Source organism: Acomys russatus, chromosome 27, assembly GCF_903995435.1.
Source record: "Acomys russatus chromosome 27, mAcoRus1.1, whole genome shotgun sequence".
Classification (NCBI taxonomy): domain Eukaryota; kingdom Metazoa; phylum Chordata; class Mammalia; order Rodentia; family Muridae; genus Acomys; species Acomys russatus.
The window spans coordinates 16,050,538-16,074,740 of record NC_067163.1 but is presented as its reverse complement, the minus strand read 5'-3'; the positions used below and the strand labels follow the sequence as shown (position 1 = coordinate 16,074,740).

General features: G+C 48.0%; 1 protein-coding gene across 1 annotated transcript in view; it reads left to right on the top strand.

Moving 5' to 3' along the window:
* The first annotated feature begins 1,864 nt into the window (after positions 1 to 1,864).
* Positions 1,865 to 24,203, top strand: part of Tacc1 (transforming acidic coiled-coil containing protein 1) — a 56,600-nt gene continuing 34,261 nt past the window's right edge. The window contains 2 exon segments of the mRNA XM_051170019.1: positions 1,865 to 2,199; positions 3,101 to 3,216. Of these exon segments, the coding sequence (XP_051025976.1) occupies positions 2,036 to 2,199; positions 3,101 to 3,216 (280 nt within the window). The 5' untranslated portion in view covers positions 1,865 to 2,035.

The following is a 24,203-nucleotide window of genomic DNA, read 5'->3' as shown; positions in this document are numbered from 1 at the left end:
GTCAGATAGGAAAAAAAGTGTATTTCAGAATCGTAGAAAATTCTTCATGCAAAAAGAGATCGTTCTAGAAGTAAGAGCAGTAGTCGGCTTAAGTTAGATACAGCTTGCCAAGTTTACCCTTCGACACCCTCAAGGATATTGTTAATACACACACAGCTGTCTAGACATCACTGTACCCTCACCCCCCTCCCCTCGCTCCAGCCTAGGAACGGAATTTAGAGCCCTGGCCATGCTAGACAAGCCGTTCCCTCTGAGGTGCGTCCCCAGTGTGAAGTTGTGTTTTTATGATCCCCTTGGTGTTCTTGGACATCTATGCCCAAGGTTAGATCTGGGTCTCCACTGATGGCGGCTAGGGAAACAGGATCAGCCAGGCAGAGGAAAGCGGAGTGAGGAAACCCTGGGTGAAAGCCAGTCTGAAACTGTGGTTCTAAGGAGTTGGGGAATACAGGGACTACGTAAGTCACACCAAGGATGGAGTGGGGGGAAGAGTCTAACACCACTGAGGAGGAGGAACCATCAAGGCCAGGTACATGGGTACTGTTTTCAGGTCATGCTATACTTGTGTCATAGCCAGGAATCCTGACGATTTACTTGATCATAAAACCCTACTTGGATGGTGTTGGCATATTTGTTTCAGACCTAAAACAAGATGATTTCTGCCCATGTATTTTTAAGTCTTACACTCCGGATAGTGTGTCTATCTCATGCAAGAAGCAGCAAAAGACTTAAGAGTCGTCCTGCCTTTTTTCATTGTTATGGTAGGACACCTGCCAAGCCTTTTCTTTGTTATGGAGAGTGTAAGACATTTGTGATTCATCTGCAGGACACACGGTGCCAGTTCCTTTCACAGGAGATCATCAGTGTCCTACAAGTTTCATCGTGACCTTGTCTCGGATTTTGGAGATGCACTCTCAGTGGGACTTTGTAGTCGCACCACAGAATCTCCGAGACTCTGAGAAATTGCAGTTGCACAAGAAACCGATTATTGACAACTGAGAGTCTCAAGCTCGGCCTTGGAGGGTTCCCTGGGAGAGGCCCTGGGACTCGCTCAAAGATGAAGGGGAAAAAATTTTTTTCTTTGCCTTCAAGGATAAAAAGATTTTTATTCTGAACGCTGGTGTCACCAGGCCTGCTGGCTTTGTCCCGAAGCAGCAAACGACACCAGAAGCCAAAAGACCTAGAAATGATCTGAAGAAAACTTAAAGTTATGAAAAGAGGACAGCGGGAAACTGCTCGGGCTCTCTTGTCAGGGGGCAATTTTGCATCCTCTATGTCAGGTGGTGCCACTCTGGAGTGCCCGTGAGTGTGGTTTGGTGCAGGCAAGGCATCTTCAATCAAATCCTGGAAGTAACAGGGATGGAGATGACCAGTGTCAGGGAGCCGGTGCAACACTCTACAGAGGTTGAGGGTTTTTTGGCTTTTTTTTTTCCCTTCAAATGAGGGCATTAACTTCTGTGCGGTCCAGCGTCCAGCACGCCATTAAGTCCTAGCGGCAGGAAGAACAGATAAAAGGGGAAGAAGAAAGACGCAGCGGCGCGCACAGGCTCGGAAATGGACGCCGGGAGCGCGCGGCGAGCTGCCGGCGCGAGTCCCGCGGGGAGGGCGAGCGCGGTCGCGCAGCCCCTACCCAAGGCCGGGCGCGACCAGCGCGGCGGGGGGAGCGCGCTTCCAGGCGGCCGCCCCCGCGCGCCGCGCCAGTAGTTCGGTCCGAGGGGGCGGCTCCAGGGGCGCGGCTCCGCGGCGGCTTCAGGCGGGAGCGGACCCCAGAGCTGAGTCGCACAGAGCAGGGGTTTTGGGTGGGAGAGGCGGGCTGGCCGGCGGGGGCGCGCACGGGGACGAGCAGTGGCGCGGCGGCCCGGAGGAGCGGGGGCGAGCGGCACTGCGGGCCGTGGGAGGAAGCGCTGCGCCCGGCCCGACGGCGCTCGTTGAGCCACATCCGCGCGGGTCGCCGGCGACGTTGCCAGCGCCTGTCACGGCCCCTCCATTTTGAAGGAAGAGGCCGCCGTTCCCCACCTCCGGGGCGGCAGCGGCGCTCATGGCGTTCAGTCCCTGGCAGATCCTGTCGCCCGTGCAGTGGGCCAAGTGGACGTGGTCCGCAGTGCGAGGCTCAGGCGCGGGAGAAGACGAAGCCGGAGGTCCCGAGGGCGACCCCGAGGAGGAAGAGGACTCGCAAGCCGAGACCAAATCCCTGAGTTTCAGGCAAGTACACCGCATCCCAGCCGAGATGCAGGCGCGCGCCATCCTCCCACCGCGGTCATGCTGTGTGCGCGCAAACCGTGTTGCCGACTCTGCTGCGTCCTGCCAGCAGCCGGGTCCCCGCTGTGCACCCAAAGTTCGGGGTGTTCTGTCCGCCCGTGTGCTTTCGTCCCCTGTCTTTGCTGTGAGCTTTCTGAACCCATCTCGGAATCCCCAGTCTCCGCATCCCGGTTTGCCTGAGTCGCTTTCTCTTAAGCGTCGACACCCCGACTCCGACACAGCCACACCGGGTAGTGTCAGTTGATGAGGCCAGGTGGGGTTTGTAGCTTTTCCCTCGTGGGCAGGAAATCGCTCCCCCGCCCTTGGCCCCGCAATGTTCTAAAATATAGCCGTGGTAAAAGAGGATCGCGTGATGACAGGCCCCTGGCAGCTGGTGAGAAATGGTGGTCTCCGCTGAGCTGTCACACGTGTGATTGTGGAAGGCAGGTGATGGCATTTTCAGCCTCAAGTGACTTTCAGATAGGTAGAGGCCTACCAAGGAAAAAGGCATGGCTAGAATTTGGCTTAGTTTGGGGGTGGTGCAGCATTAATTTTTAAGCCCCTGGAAAAGAGGTATTGCTAGGAAGCGCCCCCTTCCCCCTCCCCGTATGAAATGCAAAGAAGACCTTAAAAAAAAAAAAAAAAGTGGTCCTGGTGAGAAGCTCCAGAGGACGGAAGAGATTTCGGGGAGCTAGGATGCTGAGCATCGCTGAAAAACTGCTGCAGCCTCTCTCAGGCCGGGTTGAGGATTGGCTGGTTGTAGAGTTAGAGGCGCTGGACTTGCACCCTTGTGGGCGAGTACATTTTAAAGGCAGTTGGAAATAACCGTTGACTGTGGTAATGCCTCATTTTTCCCCCTTGGCAGCTCGGATTCTGAAGGTAATTTTGAGACCCCGGAAGCTGAAACTCCAATCAGTTCGCCTCTCAAGGAGTCTTGTGATTCGTCACTAGGATTGGCAGAACCCGAGGCCAAAACCCCAGGTAACAAAACTTTTAACTTTTAAAAGCGGGTGGGGGTGGGGGACATTAGAAAAGTTGTGTGCGCCTGCGCCTTGAGGACCACTTAGGAGAGGTTGAACTGTCTCCTTACTCCGGAAGAGATGTCTTAAAGACCTTGCTGATTTGGAAGGCTCTTTGCATTGTTTTGTAAGGTGAACATTTCCATCATTTGGTGACCCAGAGCTTGCTTTCTTCTCTGACCAGAGACGTGCGTTTCAAGAATGAGATGCTAGACATTCTCATCCGTCCCTGTTAGAATTCCTTCTCCACCCTGAACAAGTAAAGAAACGTGTGTACCAATGACTGGTAGAGTTATGTTTAGATTTGGCCCCACAGATTTCTGAGACTAGTTGTTTTCCACAAGGGTGTGGCTAGACACAAAATTATAGGTAAGAGTTGATTTTTGAGTTAGGAATCTTAAGCAGTCTCAAAATTGCTTGCCTTTCCCTCCCCAGAAAGACTGGTGGGGAGCCCTTCAGTCTAACCAAGAAAATCTGGTACACATACATACTCCGCTGTCTCCGCCCAAACCCAGCCTGTGTCTGCCCTTTAATTCGAAATGCTTCTGGCCCACTGAATTAGTGGAACTCTTTTTGCCTTTTTTGTTTGTTTGTTTCTGTTTTTGTTTTGTTGTTGTTGTTGAGACAGGGTTTCTCTGTGGAGCCTCTCTCTCCTTGACTTACTTTGTAGACAGGCTGGCCCTCTTGAGTGCTGGGATCAAACACGTGTACCACCATGCCTGCCTGGGTTTTTGTTTTTGTTTTTTTTTTTGAGACAGGGTTCCTCTAGACTTGGCTGTCCTGGAACTCACTCTGTAGACCAGGCTGGCCTTGACCTCAGAGATCCACCTGCCTCTGTCACCAGAGATGCTATGCACCACCACTGCCCAGCCAGTGAAAATCTTTTTTTGGACACTTTTTTTTTTGGTTTTTCAGACAGGGTCTCTCTGTGATCGCCTTGGCTGTCCAGGACTTTGTAGACCAGGCTGACCTTGAACTCACAATGATTCTCCTCCTTCTGCCTCCTGAACGCTGGAATGAAAGGAGTGTGCTACCATGTCCACCTTTTCTTTCTTTCTTCTTTTAAAAGACTGGCTCTTGGAACCAATCTTAATAAAAACCATGAATTGGGACAAGGCTCTCAAACCAAAGAGGGCCCAGCCGAGGTCAAGGTCTCCGCTGAGGAGACTCCCAGACCAGATCATGACAGTGTCAGTGGAGGAGGTTGTTGAAGGCCTGTTACCATGAGGAGCAGGGCTACTGAATCCGGAGCTGGAGACAGGAAAGGAAGCATCTTCGAAACGCTGACCACATCTGATGATGAGGCCATTTTACAGCTCCAGATTGACGTCGCAAAGCTTAACTCATCAGTTCTTTTTTTTTTTTTTTTAAGATTTACTTATTTTATTTATTGCATATGAGTGCTTTATCTGCAGAAGAAGGCATCAGATCACATTATAGATGGTTGTGAGCCACCATGTGGTTGCTGGGAACTGAACTCAGGATCTCTGGAAGAGCAGGCGGCGCTCTTAACCACTGAGCCATCTCTCCAGCCCCAACTCATCAGTTCTTAAGCTTGGTGGAGCAATTGAAACCCTGTCACAACTAGAAGGCATTATGATGTCTCTCAGGGCGCTTTCCTCCGCAATTCAGTCTCAGTCCCAGGCCATAAACACGTTGAATATCTCACTAACTATGCTTAAGAACCTGGCTGACAAGGTTAACCTCGTCCACGATAGGTCTGCAGTTGCCACTCACCAAGTTGATATGAGTGGACCGTCTGTCCCACCGGGCCTTATCCTTGACTAAAAAAAAAAAAATTAAAGACTGGCTCTTAGATACCACAGGGTGGCCTTGAACTCACCAGGTATTGGAATATAACCTGGGAACTGATCCCACTTCCTCCAGCTCTTGGAATGGCAGGCCTGTAGCACCATGCTTGGTTTCTTGTCACATAGTTTTGAATAAAATTTCACTTGTCCTAGTAGGACTTCATTTGTTCCTTCAGTAAATAGGGGTGCTGTGATTCAGTGGTTAAAAGCAAAATATTTGTTGAGTTCTGTTAAGAACTGTGGAGAGCAGTGTGGGGAGCAGGGCATGGCATGGCTTGGAGGTTAGTTTAGGGGAACATGGTAGAAGAGGTAACTTGAACAGATTCCTGAAAGGGGATGGTGTTTGCAGACAGGCATCCTGTAAGCAGTGAGCCCCTAGGGTGTGTGCATTATGGAGGAGCGGGCACAGGCGGCCCGAGCTGGCGGCCAAGTGGAATGACTAGGCGGCTGGCGGTAATAGCTGGAGTCAGCAAGGTGAGAGGAAGGCCAAGTGGCATCACAGTGAGGATCTGGGTTTCTGAGCGGGACAGAGTGCAGCTGTGGGGGGGGGGGGGGGGGGGCGGGAGGCGGCGGGCTCTGAACAAGATGCAGTGCTGACCGAGGGGGCTCAGAACAAGCACATTTATCCTTATGCTTCTGGAGAACTGATCAGAACTGGGAGTCTGAAACTCAGGTGCTGGCACAGTCATGCGCCTGAAGATTCAAGAGAGACCCCTTGTCTGACTTCTGCGGTTCACCATCTGTCCTTGGCGTTTGGCTTGCCCCAGCCTAACTCCTGCCTTAGCACGCGGTGGGTTCTCCCCGTAAGTCTGTCTTCCTCCGGCCGTGCTGTGGGGACAGCAGTCATTCAGTTTAATCCTTACCGTAATCTAATATGACCTCATTTTAACTTCATCACACCTCGAAAGGTACTATTTCCAAGTAAGGACACACTTCTGGTAAACTACGACTTTTAACTATCTTCTTGGGGACACAATCAATTCCAGACATTCTGACAAGGCTCCGACTTACTGAGTCAGGGCCTCAGTTATGTTGCCATGGCTAGCCTGGAACTTGCTGTGTAGACCAAGCTTTGACCTTACCGATCCACGTGGCCCTGTAGCTTAGTGCTTAGTTCTTCACAGGCTGCCTGGGAAAGTTGAGTCATTGGACTCTGTAGAAGAGCTAGATTTACTGTAAATCACCAGCTTTTTGTTTGTTTTTTGTCTTTTTGAGACAGGCTCTGTGTAGCCTTGGCTGTCCTGTAACCCACTCTTTAGATTAGGCTGGCCTTGAACTCACCGAGATCCGCCTGCCTCTGCCTCCCAAGTTCTGGGATTAAAGGCATGTGCCACCCCTCCCCCCACTCACCCTCTACCACCTCCTATTCCTTTAGCTCCCCGCTCCCCTGGCTAAATCATTAGCTTTTTTGCAGGTTTTGTTTGTTTGTTTGTTTTTCCTAGAAACTGAGATCTCCATGCCGTGAGCACACTGCTGGTTCCGCCACCAGCTCAAGGACTGCTTTTTTTCTTTTTGCTTTTCGAGACAGGGTTTCTCTGTGTAGCCTTGGCTATCTTAGACTCCCCTTGTAGACCAGGCTGGCCTTGAACTCACAGCGATCCATCCGCCTGATGCACCTGATCTGCCTGCCTCTGCCTCCCGAGTGCTGGGATTAAAGGGGTGCGCCACCATGCCTGGCAAGGACTGCTTCTTATCCTGGACTGACACACTGCAGAGGTGGTGTGTATGGCAAAGTTATGCAGTTCTTTCTGTCATGAAGATGCTTCCTTTCATCTCTGCAGAGTGGCAGCTTGGGAGGGAGGTCTAGACTCTTGAGAGAACTATTTTGTGGGCCTTCTCATCAAATTTAGATAAAGGCCGTAAGACGTATGTTAACTAGCTGTCTGAAAGCCTCTTTGAATTGCCCTCAGCGTGGGCAGCCTCTCCTCGTCATCCTGTCAGACCGCTAGGCGAATTCATCTGCTAGATTCTTTGCTAAATGAATAGAGGCCTGGGTTGGCCCAGGTCCCCCAACCTCCCAGCCCCATCCACAGACACTCAATTGTTCTGTCCTTCTTGTTCCAGAGGCTCTCACACTCTTTCATTCTGTGTAAATGTTTTCTTCTTAGAGAGTTTTAGGTCAGGAGAATTGTGCAGGGGAGGTCATGGCTGCACAGAGTGTCACTGAAGGGGGAGGACCGTGGACAGGCCTGCATGTTATGTGGTGATGCACAGTCCTACACATTATAAACCCCCCGTATTGTAAAATCACTCTCTGCCCTTGAAAGGACCTGGTGGAGTTAGTCCAGTGTGTGGACTGTCACTCATACCAAGTAGTCTAATGAATACAACTAAAGCCAGGGTCTGGCTGACAATGGTGTCACTGAGCAAAAGTTCTCAAGTCAGTTCATGGTTAAGTTTTAATTTCTTGAAGTGGATGTTTCGCTTTTCTCCCAAAATAGTTAATTTTATTTTTGACTTTCTGTGGTTCCAAAACATGGTTAGACAGCACGTGCAACTGGGTGGGGCCGCCGTCACAGGACTTGTAATGGTAGAGGCTGTTGCTGGTGTAGCGCCCCCCTCAAGCACACGTGTGGGCTGGTGCCACACTCCTGTTCCATCACCTGCTTCCTGACCCTTTAAACCTAGAGAGAATTGTGTTTTGCTTTTGATTTGGACTTAGACATTATATAATGAGCCCTCTTGTTTTTGTTTTTCTGAGACAGGGTTTCTCTGTGTAGCCTTGGCTGTCCTGGACTCACTTTGTAGACCAGGATGGCATGGAACTCACAGCGATCCACCTGCCTCTGCCTCCCAAGTGCTGGGATTAAAGGCATGCGCCGCCACTACCAACTGGAGTAATGAGCCCTCTTAAGATATGCTAGGAATTGAATATCAGGTTGTGATTTTGTTGTTGTTGTTGTTGTTGTTGTGTATTTTTTTGTGTGTGATTTTTTTTTTTTTTTTTTTACACTTGATCTTGGCCAAAAGGCTGAGAAGTTATTGTGATTTTTTTTTTTAATAGCCACAGGAAAAAACTTTGGCGTCTGATTATGTAATAATCTCAAACTAGCTGGAAATATTTCTCGAAAATACCAAGCTGGTGGCTGTAGGGTTTCAGCAGGTGGTTCTGTCTTTGCTGTCTGCTTCCCCACAGAGGGTGCCTGAGCTGGGTTCGCCTGTTCTGTGGTTGACACAGGGTCTCACCATGTTAGCCTGAACTCTATACGGAACCATGCTTGGCCTCAGACTCAGAGAAGTCCTTCTGCCTCTGATGAAAGCTCTGTGTGCCACTATACATAGCCATTTAAGTTGCTTTAAAAAATATTATCAGTATTGCAGGGAGTTAATGATCACACACACACACACACACACATACACACTATGGCATGTGTGTGATAATGAAAATCACACACACCTGTGTATAGGACTACTGTGGAGTTCTCATCCACCCTCACGTGGGTTCTAGGGATGGGATGGAGGTCCCAGATTCTTAGTAAGTGCCTTTACAGGCCGAGCCATCCCACTCGCCGGTGAGCTGCTTTGGTTTGGTTTGTCTTTGCTGTGATGTGTGTGTTGGTGAAGAAACTTCCTTCGGGAAAGAACTCTGAGGAGGCTTCTTCATCTTCACCCCTACCCCGTTGTTGTTTTGTGTTCACAGGATTAATTGGCCGTAGGCTTCTAAAGGTGTTTCAGCCCATTGAGACATCAGAGCGGGCCTAGCATGGTGGCGCACACCTTTAGCTCCGGCAGAAGGGAGACAGAGGCAGGTGGGTCTCTGTGAGTTTTAGGCCAGCCTGGTCTATAAGGAGCTCCAGGCAGCCCAAGCTATATAGTGAGACCCTGTGATAAAAACAAACCAAAGCCAAAAACAGAACAAACAACCTGCTGAGGTTTACTTTGTCGAGGGGTGGGGGATGGGGTGAGGGGAGAGGATGGAGGACTCGTTTTGGGGTCATACCTGTATTTATAGTTATTTTTCTTTGAAAAAGAGAATGTCAATGAATGTGGAAGCCCCCACACGGTCCTTGAATAACTAGTCATCCGTCCATTTTTATGTTAGAGTTCCTAGGTATTTCAAAGACTTAGCGTTGTTGTCTGGCATAGAAATAGTTTATCTACTAATACTCATTGCTGGCGTTCTTATGAGGAATGCAGAATTATTCACTGACCTAATTTTGGTATTTCGATCAGAAACTCCAAACCATGCTCAAGGCCAGATCAGGCCATCTATCTTTTTTTTTTTTTTTGGCTCTCCAGGGACAGAAAGCATTTAATAATTGTAAATGATTAAGCCAGGAGTGGTGGAGCACACACTTTTTATCCTAGCACTTGGAAGGCAGAGGCAGGCAGACCTCTTTGAGTTCAGGGCCAGATGGTCCACAAGTCCAGCTGAGGTCCAAGCCAGCCAAAAAGCAACCCCCGACCCATTAAATGGTTGAAAAAGATTGTAGTATTAAAAAATTATATGAAATGACACTTTAGGGCCCATAAATAATGGTGTTTAGGAATATAGCCATGCTAGGTTCTTGAGGTCTCTCCTATGTGGCTGGTTTTGTATCTTGGTAGCGGGTTGAGTACTTGGAACTCCATACATACTTGTTAACCTCCATACATACTTATGGTAGCCTTAGAGAAATAACTACGATGACTCCTTGAAAAATAAAGAAGGTGATGGCACCTGAGCAGTGAGCAGAGTTCCACCCGTGTGGGCCCATGTGGTCAGGAAAGACCTTGTTAAGGGAGAAAGAGGTTGCCTGACTGTCTCCTGTCAGACAGTGCACTTGAATTTTAAATGACTTGTCACTTAAAAATTCAGAGAGTTAAAAAAAAAAAAAAAAAAAAAAAGAATGGAAAAGAAAGTAAATCATGGAAGAAATCATTTTGGAATCATCCAATACAAGTATAAACGTAGAGTTTTAAAAACATCTTATTTTAGGTTTTAGTTATGTGTCTGTGTGGGCTTGAGCATGGACTTCATTGGCCCATGGGTGTGGACTTGACCTTGTGAACCAGACAGGGTTCTGTGTAAGCACAGTATGGATACTTAAGCACTGAGCCATCTCTCTGTCATTACCAACATAGCTTTAACTTGTTTTTATTCAGTCTTTCCTCTCCTCCTCTTCCTCCTCCTCCTTCTTCGTCTTTTCGGTTTTTCAAGACATGGTTTCTCTGTGTAATATCCCTAGCTGTTCTGTCCTGTTCATTGACTCACTTTGTAGACCAGGCTGGCCTTGAACTCAGAGATCCACCTGCCTCTGCCTCCCAAGTGCTGGGATTAAAGGTGTGCGCCACTGCCACCTGCCTTATTCAGTATTTCTAATAAGATGTTTGGGACCCAGTTTGAGTATATCACGGTATATTTGCTGGAATTGCATATAGATTGTATTTATATATTTAAGACTTAGAACACAGATCCCGCTGAAGTCTGACCCCCAGACTTCTTAGTCTAAAGCTTTGCACATATTTATAAGCAAATATGCAAATATTTTTCTTTCATCACAAATTGAAGTGGTACATTCCGATCTACAAGTATGTTTGCCTCAGGATTTAGTTGAATATTTCTTTGTCCACAACAAGAATTTCCTGGAAATAGGGAAACAAATACAAACATTAAATATTACCTAGCCTAACAGTTAAATATTTGTGCCTCCTTCTACCATGCCCCAGGTGAATGTTTTTATTTTGGGGTGTGACACTTGATCTTAGCCAAAAGGCCAAGAAGTGATTTATTTTGGGGTATGACTGGCTCTTTTACAGTTTTTAGTTTTTAATGCGATTCTAGCTCAAGATGTTTAAAGCTTAAACCCAAGCAGCAAGCTGCAGTTTACTGTTTTCCACTGTTGTTGGTTTGTCTCAGTGTAATGGGCTATGGAGGAAATACTTCCATTCTATATGGTGCCCCAGCCCAGACAGTTTTGTGTTAACAAAACTATTTTCTCAGAACTCAGGCCAACAGTATTTGATAAAGAACAGAGGTAGAGGAGCTATGCCTGCTCAGAGGGAAGGTTTTAGTAACGTTCAGATCCCTTTTTAGATGTAGCTAAGCCAAGGCTTTTTTTCTTTTTCTTTCTTTATTTTTTTGGTTTTTCGAGACAGGGTTTCTCTGTGTAGCCTTGACTGTCTTGGACTTGCTTTGTAGACCAGGCTGGCCTCGAACTCACAGAGATCAGCCAGTCTCTGCCTCCCAAGTGCTGGGATTAAAGGCGTACACCACCATGGCTTTTGTAAAAAGTAAGGATTAAGAAGCTCTTTCCTGAGTCTCCCTTCTCCCTTACCTGGGCATCAACTAGAACTATTCATTTACTCTGATAATTGTTGGTGGCAGAGGCGTTTTCTCTCTACAAGGTTGGGGATATTTCTAAATACCTCATGGAACAATGGGTATGGTCTAAAGCCACGTAAAGTGACAGTCACTCTGGCGATGCCAAAATGACTGGGTTGATGGGCATAAAGTTTGAATCAGGCTCAGTGGTGAATTAACAATCCCAGTACTGGGGAGGGGCAAGAGCCGCCGGAGTTCAGTCACTGGCTACATTATAAATTTAAGACCAGACTGGATTATATAAAATCCTTTCAAGAAACCCAAAAACCAACCTGGGAGTGGTAGCCCATGCCTTTAATCCCAGCAATCAGGAAGCAGAGGTGGGCAGCTCACTGTGAGTTTGTGGCCAGCCCTGGTCTACACAGTGAGTTCCAGGCCGGCCAGAGCTGTATAGTGAGGCCCTGTATCAAAAGACAAAAAACCAAAACAGCTCCGCAGCAGCAGCTCTGTCTGTAGGCAGCCTTGGGGTGGAACTGTTTTCTCATAATCTCCAAAATCTAGAGCAGTGCTGGGAGGCCATGGCTTATCCCACAGACAGCTGTCTCCCTGGGGCATTGATAACCGGTGATGCTAACTATGCGTGGGACTGTGATAACGGTTGGCTGTAGAAAAGGCCTTGCCGCTTTTGAGTTCAGGATCTCAGCTTCGCCTTTGTAAGCACCAGGGTAGTCTGGACATTCTTAGAGTTTGTTCTTGCTGGCAGACTCAGAAGGGGGTCTCTGAGAATAGCAGTCTTATGCTGCTTCCCAAGGGCAGGTGTGCCTTGTGTCTCTGCTGGCCAGGCAGGTACCCTGACAGCTCTGCCCCTAGCTGTCCGACCCCCTTCATCCCTTCCTTTCGTTTCTGAGGCTGCTTTGTCTTCTTGGAGCCCAGGCTGTCTGCTAACTCCTGGTCCTCGAGCCTTCGCCTTCCACACGCTGCGGTTCAAGGTGTGCGCCGCAAGAACTGGTCCAGTAGCATCACCGGGAAGAGTGACACATGCTTCCTAGCTCCCACTCCAGGGTGCTCCCCTAACCTCGGTGTTCTGTTCTGACTGTGTTTGTTTATTGAGTGTCTTTGCATGTTTATAGCATTCCCATTATAAGAGTGACCATGAGATAGGATACATGTGATTTGTTTGAAAAACTGAGAAGTCAGGGTCAGAACCTTGACTGCTACTAGTGTACCTTGGCATTAACTTCAGCCTTTTTTTTTTTTTAAACTTCAGCCTTTTAAGATGTAAAATGTGGGCCGTCAAGGGCAAGATGGCTCAGTGGGTAGAGTACTCACCATCAAGTCCCATGACTTGATCGATCTCTGGAACCCACCTGGTAACAACATACCTCACTGCCTGCCTCACTGCCTGCCGCGCGCGCGTGTACACACACACACACACACGGGGGTGGGGTGGGGGCAGGAAAGTCCACTAATAGTCTAACATTCAGGCACTGAGGCAGGAGGATCAGTACACATTTGAGACCAACCTGAGATACATACATAACTCTAGACCCAGAGTTCAGTCTCCAGCACAACAGGGTGGGGAAGGGGGGACTGCCAATCCAGAGTTCTGAGAAATGTGTTTCACAGCTTTTCCTCTGCAGGGAATTTGTGAATCCCTTGTTCACTGTTTGAGAAGGCTAAGAGGAAATGAAAGACCTTAAAATGTTGCCAGAACAGGGTGTGTGCTGGGAAGGCATCCTCCTAAGTTGATAGCTAAAAAGTCAGCACACATGTGAACTTGGCATCCATGCATGGTGGCCGACATATACAGTGTCATTTGAGGCTCTGAATAGGAGAAGTTGGCTGCACCATTTTAGATACAAACTGACAGAAGCAAAAGTCATCTTTGGGTGCAGCTGCACTCCCCTGTGGAGGAGCACGCCTTTAGTCCCACTTTCACTGGGAGGCAGAGGCAGGGGGATCTGAGTTCAAGGCTAGCCTGATCTACATTCTATATGAGGAGTTCCAGGGCAATTCAAGCAGGGCTCCATAATTAATCTCAGCTCTTCAGCGAGGATGAAGAAGGAAGGGACCCGTCTCTTCTCTCCCTGACTCTCATGTGAGTAGAACAGGTTCTTTGGAGATGTGTGCAGCCTCCTGGGACTCAGCACATTTATTTTTAGGTAGAGAGAGAGGGTTGTTTGGTTTTTGTTTTTGTAGTAGAGTTTGGGATTGTGCCAAGGTCTCACCTGAGGCAGAGGGGTGCTTTTCCTGGAGCCATGTCCCCAGCCTCCAAAGTAGCGCAATTATTTCAAATTATTTTAAAATTTAACTTGAAATAGTTTTTTGTTTTTTTGTTTTTTTGAAAGTAGAGCAGCTTGTGAGAACGGAGCCCTTGGGAGATGTGACCTGAAGGTCAAGAGTCTTTTAATCTGTCTGGCACACCCATTTTCTCAGTAGTCACTGCTTGCTGATGGAATGGGGCTCAGGCTGTCCTCTGGCCCTCCCCGCACAGCATTGCTCTAGTGTCCTCACAGTATGGCATCTGGCTTCTCCTCCTCCGCACACTGACTGGGCCACTAGCAAGCAAGTCAGTAGCCTCAGAAGTCACACTGTCCCTTCCCCAGTACTCTTTTGGTGACACAGCTTAGCCCAGTGGTGTGAATGCCAGGAGCTGAAGACTCACTGGGCCTCCCCGCTGGAGCTGGTCTCCACAAAGTTCTTACTATGCCACAGGGTCATTTCTCTCAGCCTCCTTCCCTTAGCGTTGCTGGGTCCAGGATGGCGTCCTGCTAGGGAGGCGGCTCGCGTGCTCACTGTCTGGGGCCTCCTCTGGCTAAGCTTCCTTTTTCTTTATCACTAGCCTCAGCTTTCCCCGCTGTGTGGGTGGTTGCTGCTTTATGAAAGAAGCAGTTGGTATTTTGAATTCTCCAGTAATTATTTCTGAAGAGATTGCATACTCTGGCTGTTTGTCAGCAACGGATTGAAGTTCCACTGTGTCTCAGCCCCATCTGTTAGCACGCGTCTTCCAGCCTTTGCTCTCCCTGCCGGGGTGGCTGTAGCCTTGTGTTGAGGGGCTTTCTGATTTCTGTCTGGGGTAGAGGATTTCTGCTCCCCTTGAAATGTGTTCCTCAGAAATGTGGATCCAGATGGTTGCGGAACCGATGGGCATCTCGTTGTTGAGAGGAAAAAGCATTGTCATGGCTTCTCTGGGGAAGGCCTTGGTTTACTGATAGGCAGGCACTTCCTGGCTAGCCCTCTTCCTCTGTTCCTTAGAGGATGGCCTGCAAAGAAGAGTTTGGACCTCTCCCCCAGTCTCCCTTCCTTACCCCCGCCCCATGCTCCCCCCCACCCCCCGCACCCCGACAGGGTCTTTCTGTGTAGTCCAGGGCTGTCCTGGACTCGCTTTGTAGACCAGGCTGGCCTCAAACTCACAGCGATCTGCCTGCCTCTGCCTCCCAAGTGCTGGGATTAAAGGCGTGTGCCACCATGCCTGGCTGAGCATACTGAGCGGCCTTCCTCTGAATCCCACCCCTACTATGCCTGTTCTCTTAGGTCTCCCCTCCCCCCATTGAAATAGCATAAAATGGGGCTAGAGAGATGGCTCAGAGGTTAAGAACACTGTCTGGTCTTCCAAAGGTCCTGAGTTCAATTCCCAGCAACCTCATGGTGGTTCATAATCATCTATAATGCAATATGGGCCCTCTTCTGGTATAAGTACTGTATAGATAATAAATAAATCTTTTAAAGAAAGGAAATAGCATAAAATTCTGTTGTGGGTGGATGAGCTAGTGTTGGTGTTCTGCCTTGGGTAGTAAAACATCCTAGTAGTATGGTGACCCTAAGGAGACATCCTGCGTTCACTTACTAACCCCCCTCTCCATGCTTCCGGGTAGCCTCGGGCCCAAGGTTGTCAGGGGAATTCGAGGTCTGTAGTCCACTCCCTGGAAAAGGCTTTCATGCACGTACAGTTGGTCATGCAGCCCCTGGACAATGCATTGCTTCTTATTCTCCATTTTAAGGCCCCATGGTCTTGGCTTTTGTATTGTTTTTTTTTGTTGTTGTTGTTGTTGTTGCTGCCTCTTGGAAGAGGGAATGCCAATTGAGAACATACACAGGAGGCTAGAGAGATGGCTCAGAGGTTAAGAGCACTGGCTGTTCTTCTAATAATGAGATCTTGTGCCCTCTTGTGGTGTGTAGGCACATGTGAGCAGAATATCATATCAATGGTAAATACATAAATCTAAAAAAAAATTTTTTTTAAGATGTATTTAATGCATATGATAACGCCCACCAGAAGAGGGCGTCAGATCACATTACAGATGGCTGTGAGCCACCATGAGGTTGCTGGGAATTGAACTCAGGACCTCTGGAAGAGCAGTGTTCTTAACCTCTGAGCCATCTCTTCAGCCCCCTAAAAATTTTTTTAAAAAAGAGAATATACATAGAATCTATTGCAACTTTAGGGAAATCAGAGGCACTAGAAACTCAGACATGAAGTTAGAAGTTAAAAAAAAAAATCCTCAAGTTTGGACACTTGTCAGAAATGCTAATGTGTGTCTCATTACCATTCTCCTCAGGTTAGACTGCTTGAGCAGAAAGGGGTGCTGCCTGCTCGAGCTAGTGTTCTCCTGACACCTTTGATTTCCACAAGGGCGTGGAAAGCAGGTACCAGGCTGGTGCGGAGTGGGGCCCTGAGGAGTCTGCAGGAGGAAAGGGCCTCAAATGAAGACCAAATGGTAGTCCTGAGCCCAGCTACCTCACTGCTTACTGTGTAACTATACCCCATCCCCCCCTTTCTCCATCTGAAGAAGACAAAGCAGCATGCACTAGGTGCTTGCTGAACAGCAACTGTGTTGGCACACTGGCTTCTCAGATGGGCGGGATAAGGCGGATCAGGGAGTGAGGAGGGCCCCGTGGAACGCAGTCTGCAGAGACGTTAGTTGGCTCGTTTCCAGACCTCTTGGCCTTGGCTTCTGTGTTAGGTTTGCTGTCAGCTTGACACAAGCCAGTTATCTAGGAAGAGAGGGACAGCAGCTGAGAGAAGGCCCCACCAGGCCAGCCCGCACATAAATAAGCCTGGCAAGTGCCTTGACCAATGGTTGATGTGCAAGGGACCCAGCTCCCTGTTGGGGGGCACCACCCCTGGGCAGGTAGCTCTGTGTTGTTTAAGAAAAGCAGGCTGAGGCCAGGCGTGGTGGTGCACGCCTTTAATCCCAACACTCGGGAGGCAAAGGCAGGCGGGTCGCTGTGAGTTCGAGGCCAGCCTGGTCTACAAAGTGTGTCCAGGACAGCCAACGCTAACACAGAGAGACCCTGTCCCGAAAAAACAAACAAACAAAAAAAAAAAAAAAAAAAAAAAAAAAAAAAGAAAGAAAAGAAAGAAAGAAAAGAAAAGAAGAAAAGAAAAAAGAAAAGCAGGCTGAGCAAGCCACGTAGAACAAACCTGTAAGCGGCGTTTCTCCGTGGCCCGTGCTGTCTCTGTTCATGCCCTGGGTTCTGCCTTGACTTCCTTCCATGCTATTTTACCACAACAGCAGCAAACACACAGCTTCTCGGAGGTTTTGGTTTGTTTTAAAGAAAGGATCTTACACTGTAGCCTAGGCTGGCTTCAACTCCTGCAGTCTTTCCTCGCCCAGCCCGAGTTCTGGGTTTCTATGTGTGAACCACACTGCTTGGCTTCTCCAGAAGTGTGTGTTAGTACCAAAGGCCAGGACTGCCTGAGTGAGGGTGCGGAGAAGCCAAGTGGGAATTCAGAATGAAAGTGACTTTCCCCTCTAGACTGTCACCCACACTGGTGTGGCCTTCTCTCTCCAGCAGCTCTCTTCCTAAGTCTTGGTGTTTGCAATCTGTTTACCTTTTCAGAAACCTCAGCATGATGAGAAGGCCACGCCATGCCCTGTAGAGAGCGCCTTAAATTCCGCAGCACTCTCTGTCAACCCTTGTCTCTAAAGTATGCTGTCATACCTTTGTTGAATTCCAACTCAGTTTTAAAAGATAGAATGAAAAAATCATACCCAAAGTTAGGCAAAGGTAGAGGCCGGAGGATCATGAGTTTGAGGCTAGTGTGGGCTGAGTAGCGAGACACCCCCATCGGCAGAAAGCAAAATAAAGCCCAAGCTTACCCCCCCCCAAAAAAAACCCCAAACCCAAACCTCCAAAAAAAGTCTGGAGCTCGGCAGCTGCCATGATTCTAGTCTGTTTCAGATGCGTGGTTATTCCTGTCGTAGAAGGAAGGAATGACGTCATTTTTTTTTTCCCACTTCTCTGCAAATAGAACTTATCTAGCACATGTGGGCTTCCTCAAGAAAGAGTTACAATCCAAAAGCGGTGGTGCGATCTGCCACCTCAAGTGTGGGTCGCTGCAAGTGACACACAAGAGAGAGAACACTTTCTGAACCATGAATCTGTGTGCAGCCCCAACCCATTTTTTTTTCCTTCAGTGGTTCTGTGTGTGCTCGGAGTACAGCTCGGCTCCATCAGCAAAGCACTTGCCTCGCCAGTGTGAGGATCTGAGGTTGATTCCCCAGACCACATGTGGGCATAGTGGCACGTGAGTCGGGCACGGGGTGCAGACAGGAGGATCCCTCTATCGTCGGCCTGACCCGCTGGCGAGCTCCAGATCAATGAGACCATCTTAAAGGAAGCAGATGACATTCCTGAGGGTGATACCCCAGCTGTCCTCTAGTGTCTGCAAACATACACAGCTGACCGTGTGCACACACATGTACATTTTTAAAAAGGTGTGCATGCACAATAAGAGGGTTTTGGTTTTTTAAAATGGTTTCTTTTTTATTAGGTTTTTGTTTTTGTTTCTGAGACAAGCTTTCACCAGGTAGCCTCAGCTGGCCTGGAGCTCAGTATTTAGACAGGTTGGCCTTGAACTCAGAGATCTGCCTGGTTCTGCTGCTGTCTCCTGAGTGCTGGGATTAAATGAATAATTAAGTTAAACCTTGTATATGCTAGCCGTCATCCTATTACAAGCTGTAGCCCTAGCCCTTAAGTTTTTTATTTTGAGATAGAGTCTCTTCATGTAGCTTGGGTTGGCCTTGAACTGTTGATCATTTTACCCCAGCTTCTTGGGTGTGCACCACTATGCCTTGCCTTGCAAAATGATCATTGTAGCTATCACCCCAACCTAATTTTTAAGATTTTTTTTTCCACCTCTGGAAGAACCTGTACCTACCTTTTTTGTATCCTTATATCTATTTACAGCCACACACGATACCTCTCCCACCCTGTCTTGTGGTTCTAGGCAATTAATGATCTATTTTTTGTCTTACTAGATTTGTTTATTCTGGGCATTTCCTGTAGCGGAACCCATGCATCTTGGGGTCTTTTGTTGACAGTCTGTTCTTTTATCATACTGATTTTTTTTCTAGGTTTATTTTTATTTTATGTGTATGAGCATTTGCATGTACATATGTGCACCATGTGCATGCCTTAAGCACTTCGAGGTCAGAACTGGAGTGATAGCTGAGTCTTCTTAACTATGGCCCCTACATACTGCTTTTAAAGCTCAGCAATTGTCATAGCAAAAACCAACACTCCACTCCCTTTTTATCACTGCATAATATTCCATTGTGCGACGTACCATACTTCATTTATCCATTCATCTGCTAATTGAAATGTAGGTTATTTCCATTTGGAGGGCTGTTATGAAGAGTGCTGCGTGTGTGTGTGTATGTGTGTGTGTGTGTGTGTGTGTGTGTGTGTGTGTGTGTGTTCTATTACATTTTTCTGGATGTGTATCAAGAAGTGGACTTGCCGGGTCATGTAACTCTGTGGCTTAAATTTTGAAGAACTGCCAGACCATTTTAAAAAGTGGCTGCACCATTTGTCTTTAGTGTTACCAGGTAGATTTGCTTGTTCGTAGACAGGGTCTTACTATGTAGCCCAGGCTGGCCTTGAACTCAGAGAGATCTGCCTGCCTCTGCCTCCAGAGTGCTGGAATTAAAGATGTGCGCCACCACGTTCAGCTAGCTCATCTCTGTTGCAGTTATTTTAGCAGTATGGCCTAATGTTTATCAATCAAGACACAGACTTGCTAATTATCTTCATCTGGCCAGATCTCCATCCATGCCAGCCATGTGCTTCTCCTTCACCTAAGGCATGGAGTCCGCCCCTCCTTCCCAAGATTCTCTCTGTCTCCCAAAGCCTGGGAACCTTAGCCATGCCTATCCCATTTGCCCTGCTCAGGTGTGGTGGCCCTTTGGTCAAACAGGAAGGTCCCGAGGCAAGCTTACATAGCAGCCTTGGGGTACAGAGACAGGAAGCAGTGATTAGCATCAAAGTATATCATACCAACCTCCAACACATCTCAGTGTACTTCTGTAGTGTTTGAATATTAAGTTCTGTAGGGAAATGTCCTTTCATATTTGTTCCCTGTTCTTTATCTTTGCTTTTCAACACCAGCCTTTGCCTCCCTTTCTTTCTCTCTGCCTCCCCCCCCCCCACCCCCCATTGGCTATTTGAGATGAAGTCTCGTTCTTACAGTCCTGGTTGGACTCTGGAACACTCGACCCCCTTGCTTCAACCTCCCACCTTGCTGGAATTATAGGTGCATGATATCTACCACACCTAGCTATCTGTGTGTGTGTGTGTGTGTGTGTGTGTGTGTGTACATTTTTTGTTTTATTTTGAGACAGTCTCCTTATAGGTCACACTCATTTTGCAAATTCACTCTGAACTGGTCCCCCCTGCCTCTGCCTCAAAAGTGCTGGGGTTCCTTGTAGGAGCCACCCTACCAGCTTTACTTCTGTTTTCTTTGGATGGTTTTGTGGTTTGGCACATCTGTTTAGGTCTGTGATCCATTTTGAGTTAATCTTTTGTGTGTTTAGCTAAGTGGCCCAGCGTCATTCTTTCCATTCTTTCGCACATGGCTGCCCAGTTGTTTCGGTGTTGTTTCTTGAGGTCATCTTTGCCCATTGCCTGTACCCTGGGGGTCAGCGCCTCACTAGGAGCTTCTTTCAATCTCTGACCTACTGTATGGAGGGGCTGCAAGTTCCTTTGTCTCTGAAATGCTGTTTGGTCCAGTCCCTGAATGTCTGTTCAGTCTTGGAGGCCACAGCTCCTAAGGGACCTACGCCACCTCTGCCCAGCTTCCTTCTCCTCTGCTTTTGCTTTGTTCTGTGGGCTGATTCTGGTGAGCTGCAGGCAAGTGATCGAAAAGACCGCGTCACCTCCAGGCTGACGGATGATGGCTCAGTGTTTACAGTGGCCAGGGTCCCAGGCCTGGAGCCCACGGAGTGCAGTGGTGCTGAGCTTTATTCTATGCAATGCTTCGAGATGTGTCTTTGTTGTTGCTGGACGTGAAGGCCAGCCGAAAAAGGAAGTCGGTTTTTCTGAAAAGGAAGTGGGTGCTTTCAGAAGCTCAGCAGCCCAGCAGGGGCTGTGAGTTCCATGTAAAAGTGATTGAAAACCACCTCTTGATTACTGTGACACCTAATACAGTGTAAATGCAGTGTCAGTAGTTGTTTCTGCATAGGGGATAATTTCAAGACAAGTCTGTATGTTTAGTACAGGTGTAATTTTCCTGAATATGTTGTTGTGTAGTTTATTAACTTCACAGTTTGGGGACAGACAACGCATCATGACTAGTTTATTGATGTTCCTTACTTAGTGTGCCTCACAGGGTCGACTTTATCATAGCTATCTACGTAAAGGAGATGTCATCTCTAGGGTTATGTACTTCCAGCAATGTCAGGGGTCAACTAGGAGCTTTGGAGGATAAGAGGAGGGCAGGTGTATTAGGTCTTTATCATTGCTGTGAGAAGCGCTGACGAGCGCAACTTAAGGAGGAAGGGTTTATTTTCCTGGGGGGAAATAGTCGGGGGGTGGCAAGAAGGGCTGTGGTTGTTCTCACTGTACCCCAGGAAGCCCAGAGAGACAGAGACAGAGACACAGGGAGAGAAAGAGAGACAGAGACACACACGGAGAGAAAGAAAGAGACACACACATACACACACACACACAGAAAGGGGGGAGAGAGAGAGAGAGAGAGAGAGAGAGAGAGAGAGAGAGAGAGAATGTATAAGGGGATTCATCTACCTAGCCACTTCCTTCTGCAGGCTTCACCTCCACAGGGCTTTCCAGCCATCCACAGCAGCAGCAGCAGCTGGGAGCCAAGCGTTTGAACCTATGAGCCTGCGGGGGACACCTCACCTTCAGACCAAAACAGCAGCTGTGTAACACTGGGGAACACTTTAATGCTTCTCTAGGGTTTAATGTGTAGAAGTCATTTTACAATAAAAGACCTGAGAGTAGCTCAGTGTTTTTAGAGGAAAGCACAAAGCAGTGGCCTCCCCTTTCTATAGAAATTGTTTTCTTCAACAGCAAATAGAAGATCTCTTGCCATGTCATTAACTGCTTCGACAGTTGTGTGTGCATGTGTAGTTGCTTGTGTGTTCTGGTTTTGTTTTTGTTTTTGAGACGGGGTATCAGTTTGTAGCTCACCTGGCTTCAGATTTGTGATCCTCTTGCTGTTGGCTTCTAAGTGCTGTAATTATGGGTCGCTGCCACTATGCTGAGCTCTGTATTGGGTTTTTAATTGCTGGCCTGTATTCAGACCAGTGGTAGTGAGAGGTAAACAGTAACCTTGTTTTTTTGTTTTTTGTTTTTTTTTTTTTCTTCTGGATGACTTGTGCATGGGAGATCTGTAGCATCTGAGAACTTGCCAGGTTTTCCTTTTGAGGATGACTCTGCGTTGACAGTCATGAAGCTTTTTCTGTCACGTGTAAATAACGCCTTTTTGCTGTTGTTGTTGCTGGAGACTTTGCTTTTCTCCATGTACCCGCGTGCAACCAAAGCTTATAGGCTGTGAGGCCTTCTCTGCAGTGCTGCTCTGGTCTGCCAGTGTTGGCTAACTGACACAGTCCTGTTCCCAAGATGCTGGTCTTGTGGCTCCCAGAGCCTGGCTTGGCTACAAATTTTAGGGCTCCCGAAATCCTTTCAAGCGTGATAACTTTTCAGCACTGACTCTGGGACTCCCCAGCTGCCAGTCTCTAGTAGATAATGTGAGGGGAGAGTAGGTACAGGGAATGAGCAGCACTGAACCTTCCTGACTTCTCGTCAAGGCTGCGTGTGACTGCTGTGGTGCCCGCTCCATCCGATAGCCACTGGATGTGAGATATTGCTTGTGGATGCTAAGGTCACTCAGAGCCAGTGTGTACACCCGAGGTACAGGAGGTTCGGTTTCTCAGAGTCATATTACATATTTAGAAACAGCAGAAAAAGGTCATTTATCTGTCGTTGCCTAAGGAGAGGAGGCAGCAGAGTGCGCACAACTGCAGATCTGAGCCCCAGGCAGCATTTCCCAGCAAAGCTCAGTTCCGGGCTCAAGTGCACTTGTGATAAAGACAGGCCTGGAGTGCTAGTGCACATGTGTGCTGTTTTCCGACTTCTTGCCCTTCCCTTTTTCATATGTATGTGTGTTTCTTTATTTGGGAAATGTGTGTTTGTTAGTGTGGGTGTGTGGAGGCTGACGTGGGTGCCTTTTTTCCCCTGGTTCTCTTTTCACTTTATCTTTTGAGACAAGGCCTCTGACTGAACCTAAAGCGCATTGGTTCTGCTGAGCTGCCCTCACAGGGAACCTCAAGGGGCCACCAGGTCCCTTCCCTCTCTACGGAGGAGTACGGGGTTACAGGAGTCCCATCTGACCCTGGTTTTCCCCTGGGCCTGGTGATCTGAATGCAGCTGCTTGTGCTTATGTGATACATACTTGAGCTGCTGAGCCACCTCCCCTCCCAGCCCCTCATCTTCTCAGATGAGGTTATGCCTATGAAAGCAACTAACCCAGTAAGTCCTCTGCATTTAATTTTTTTTTTTTTTTTTTTTTTTTTGAGACAGGGTCTCTCTGTGTAGTCTTGGCTGTCCTGGACTCACTTTGTAGACCAGGCTGGCCTTGAACTCACAGTGATCCACTTGCCTCTGCCTCCCGAGTGCTAGGATTAAAGGCGTGAGCCACCATGCCTGGCTCTCTGCATTTAATATTTAAGCATTTCTCTGAGTTACAAAAAATACTTTGTGAGGTCAATATGGCGACTGGTAGTAGCTCTAGTTCCAGCAGTGTGAGGCTGAGCAAGGCAGGAGGGGCTCCACAGACTGGAGGCCTTCCAGGCTTGCTCCAGAACCAAATCAGGAGCCATGGCTCAGGGGTCAAGGCTTTTCCTGTCAAGCCTGACAACCCGAGTTAGTCCCTAGGACCACAGAAGGAGAGAGCTGACTCCCTGCGATTGTCTTCTGACTACACGTGCAGGCTGTAGTGCGCATGCCCCCTCCCCCAGTGTAATTAAAAACAAAACAGAAACAGGTTCAGCAGGTAAAGGAATTTGCCTCATGAGCCTGCCGACCTACGTCCAGTCCCTGCAACCTGTATAAAAGTGGAAGGAGAAAGTTCATCCCAGAGTTGTCCTCAGACTGTCACATACATACACCCTGTACACACATACATATATATAATGCATTTTTTTTTTTTTGAGACAGGGTTTCTCTGTGTAGCCTTGGCTGTCCTGGACTCACTCTGTAAACTAGGCTGGCCTTAAACTCACAGAGATCCACCTGCCTCTGCCTCCAGAGTGCTGGGATTAAAGGTGTGCACCACCGCGCCCAACCTCATAATGCATTTTTTAAAATGAAAGAAAAACCAATGTTTTGTGATGGCATCTGCTTTTTTTAAAAAAATAATGTTTCAAAAAGGCTTTTATAAATTTGTATTTTAGCCCCGAATATGGTTAGCATGCAATCTAGAATATCACCTTGCTTAGCGTAGTCCTTAATATTCTAGCATTCCATGCTCTCCCTTTTCTCCATATTTTAAGGAGGGCGGGAAGAAGTCTTCCATAATAGTCTTTATGTTGACTGAGCATCAAACCCGAGATGCAGGGGTGGGTGGGTGGGGTGGGGAGGTCACAGTCC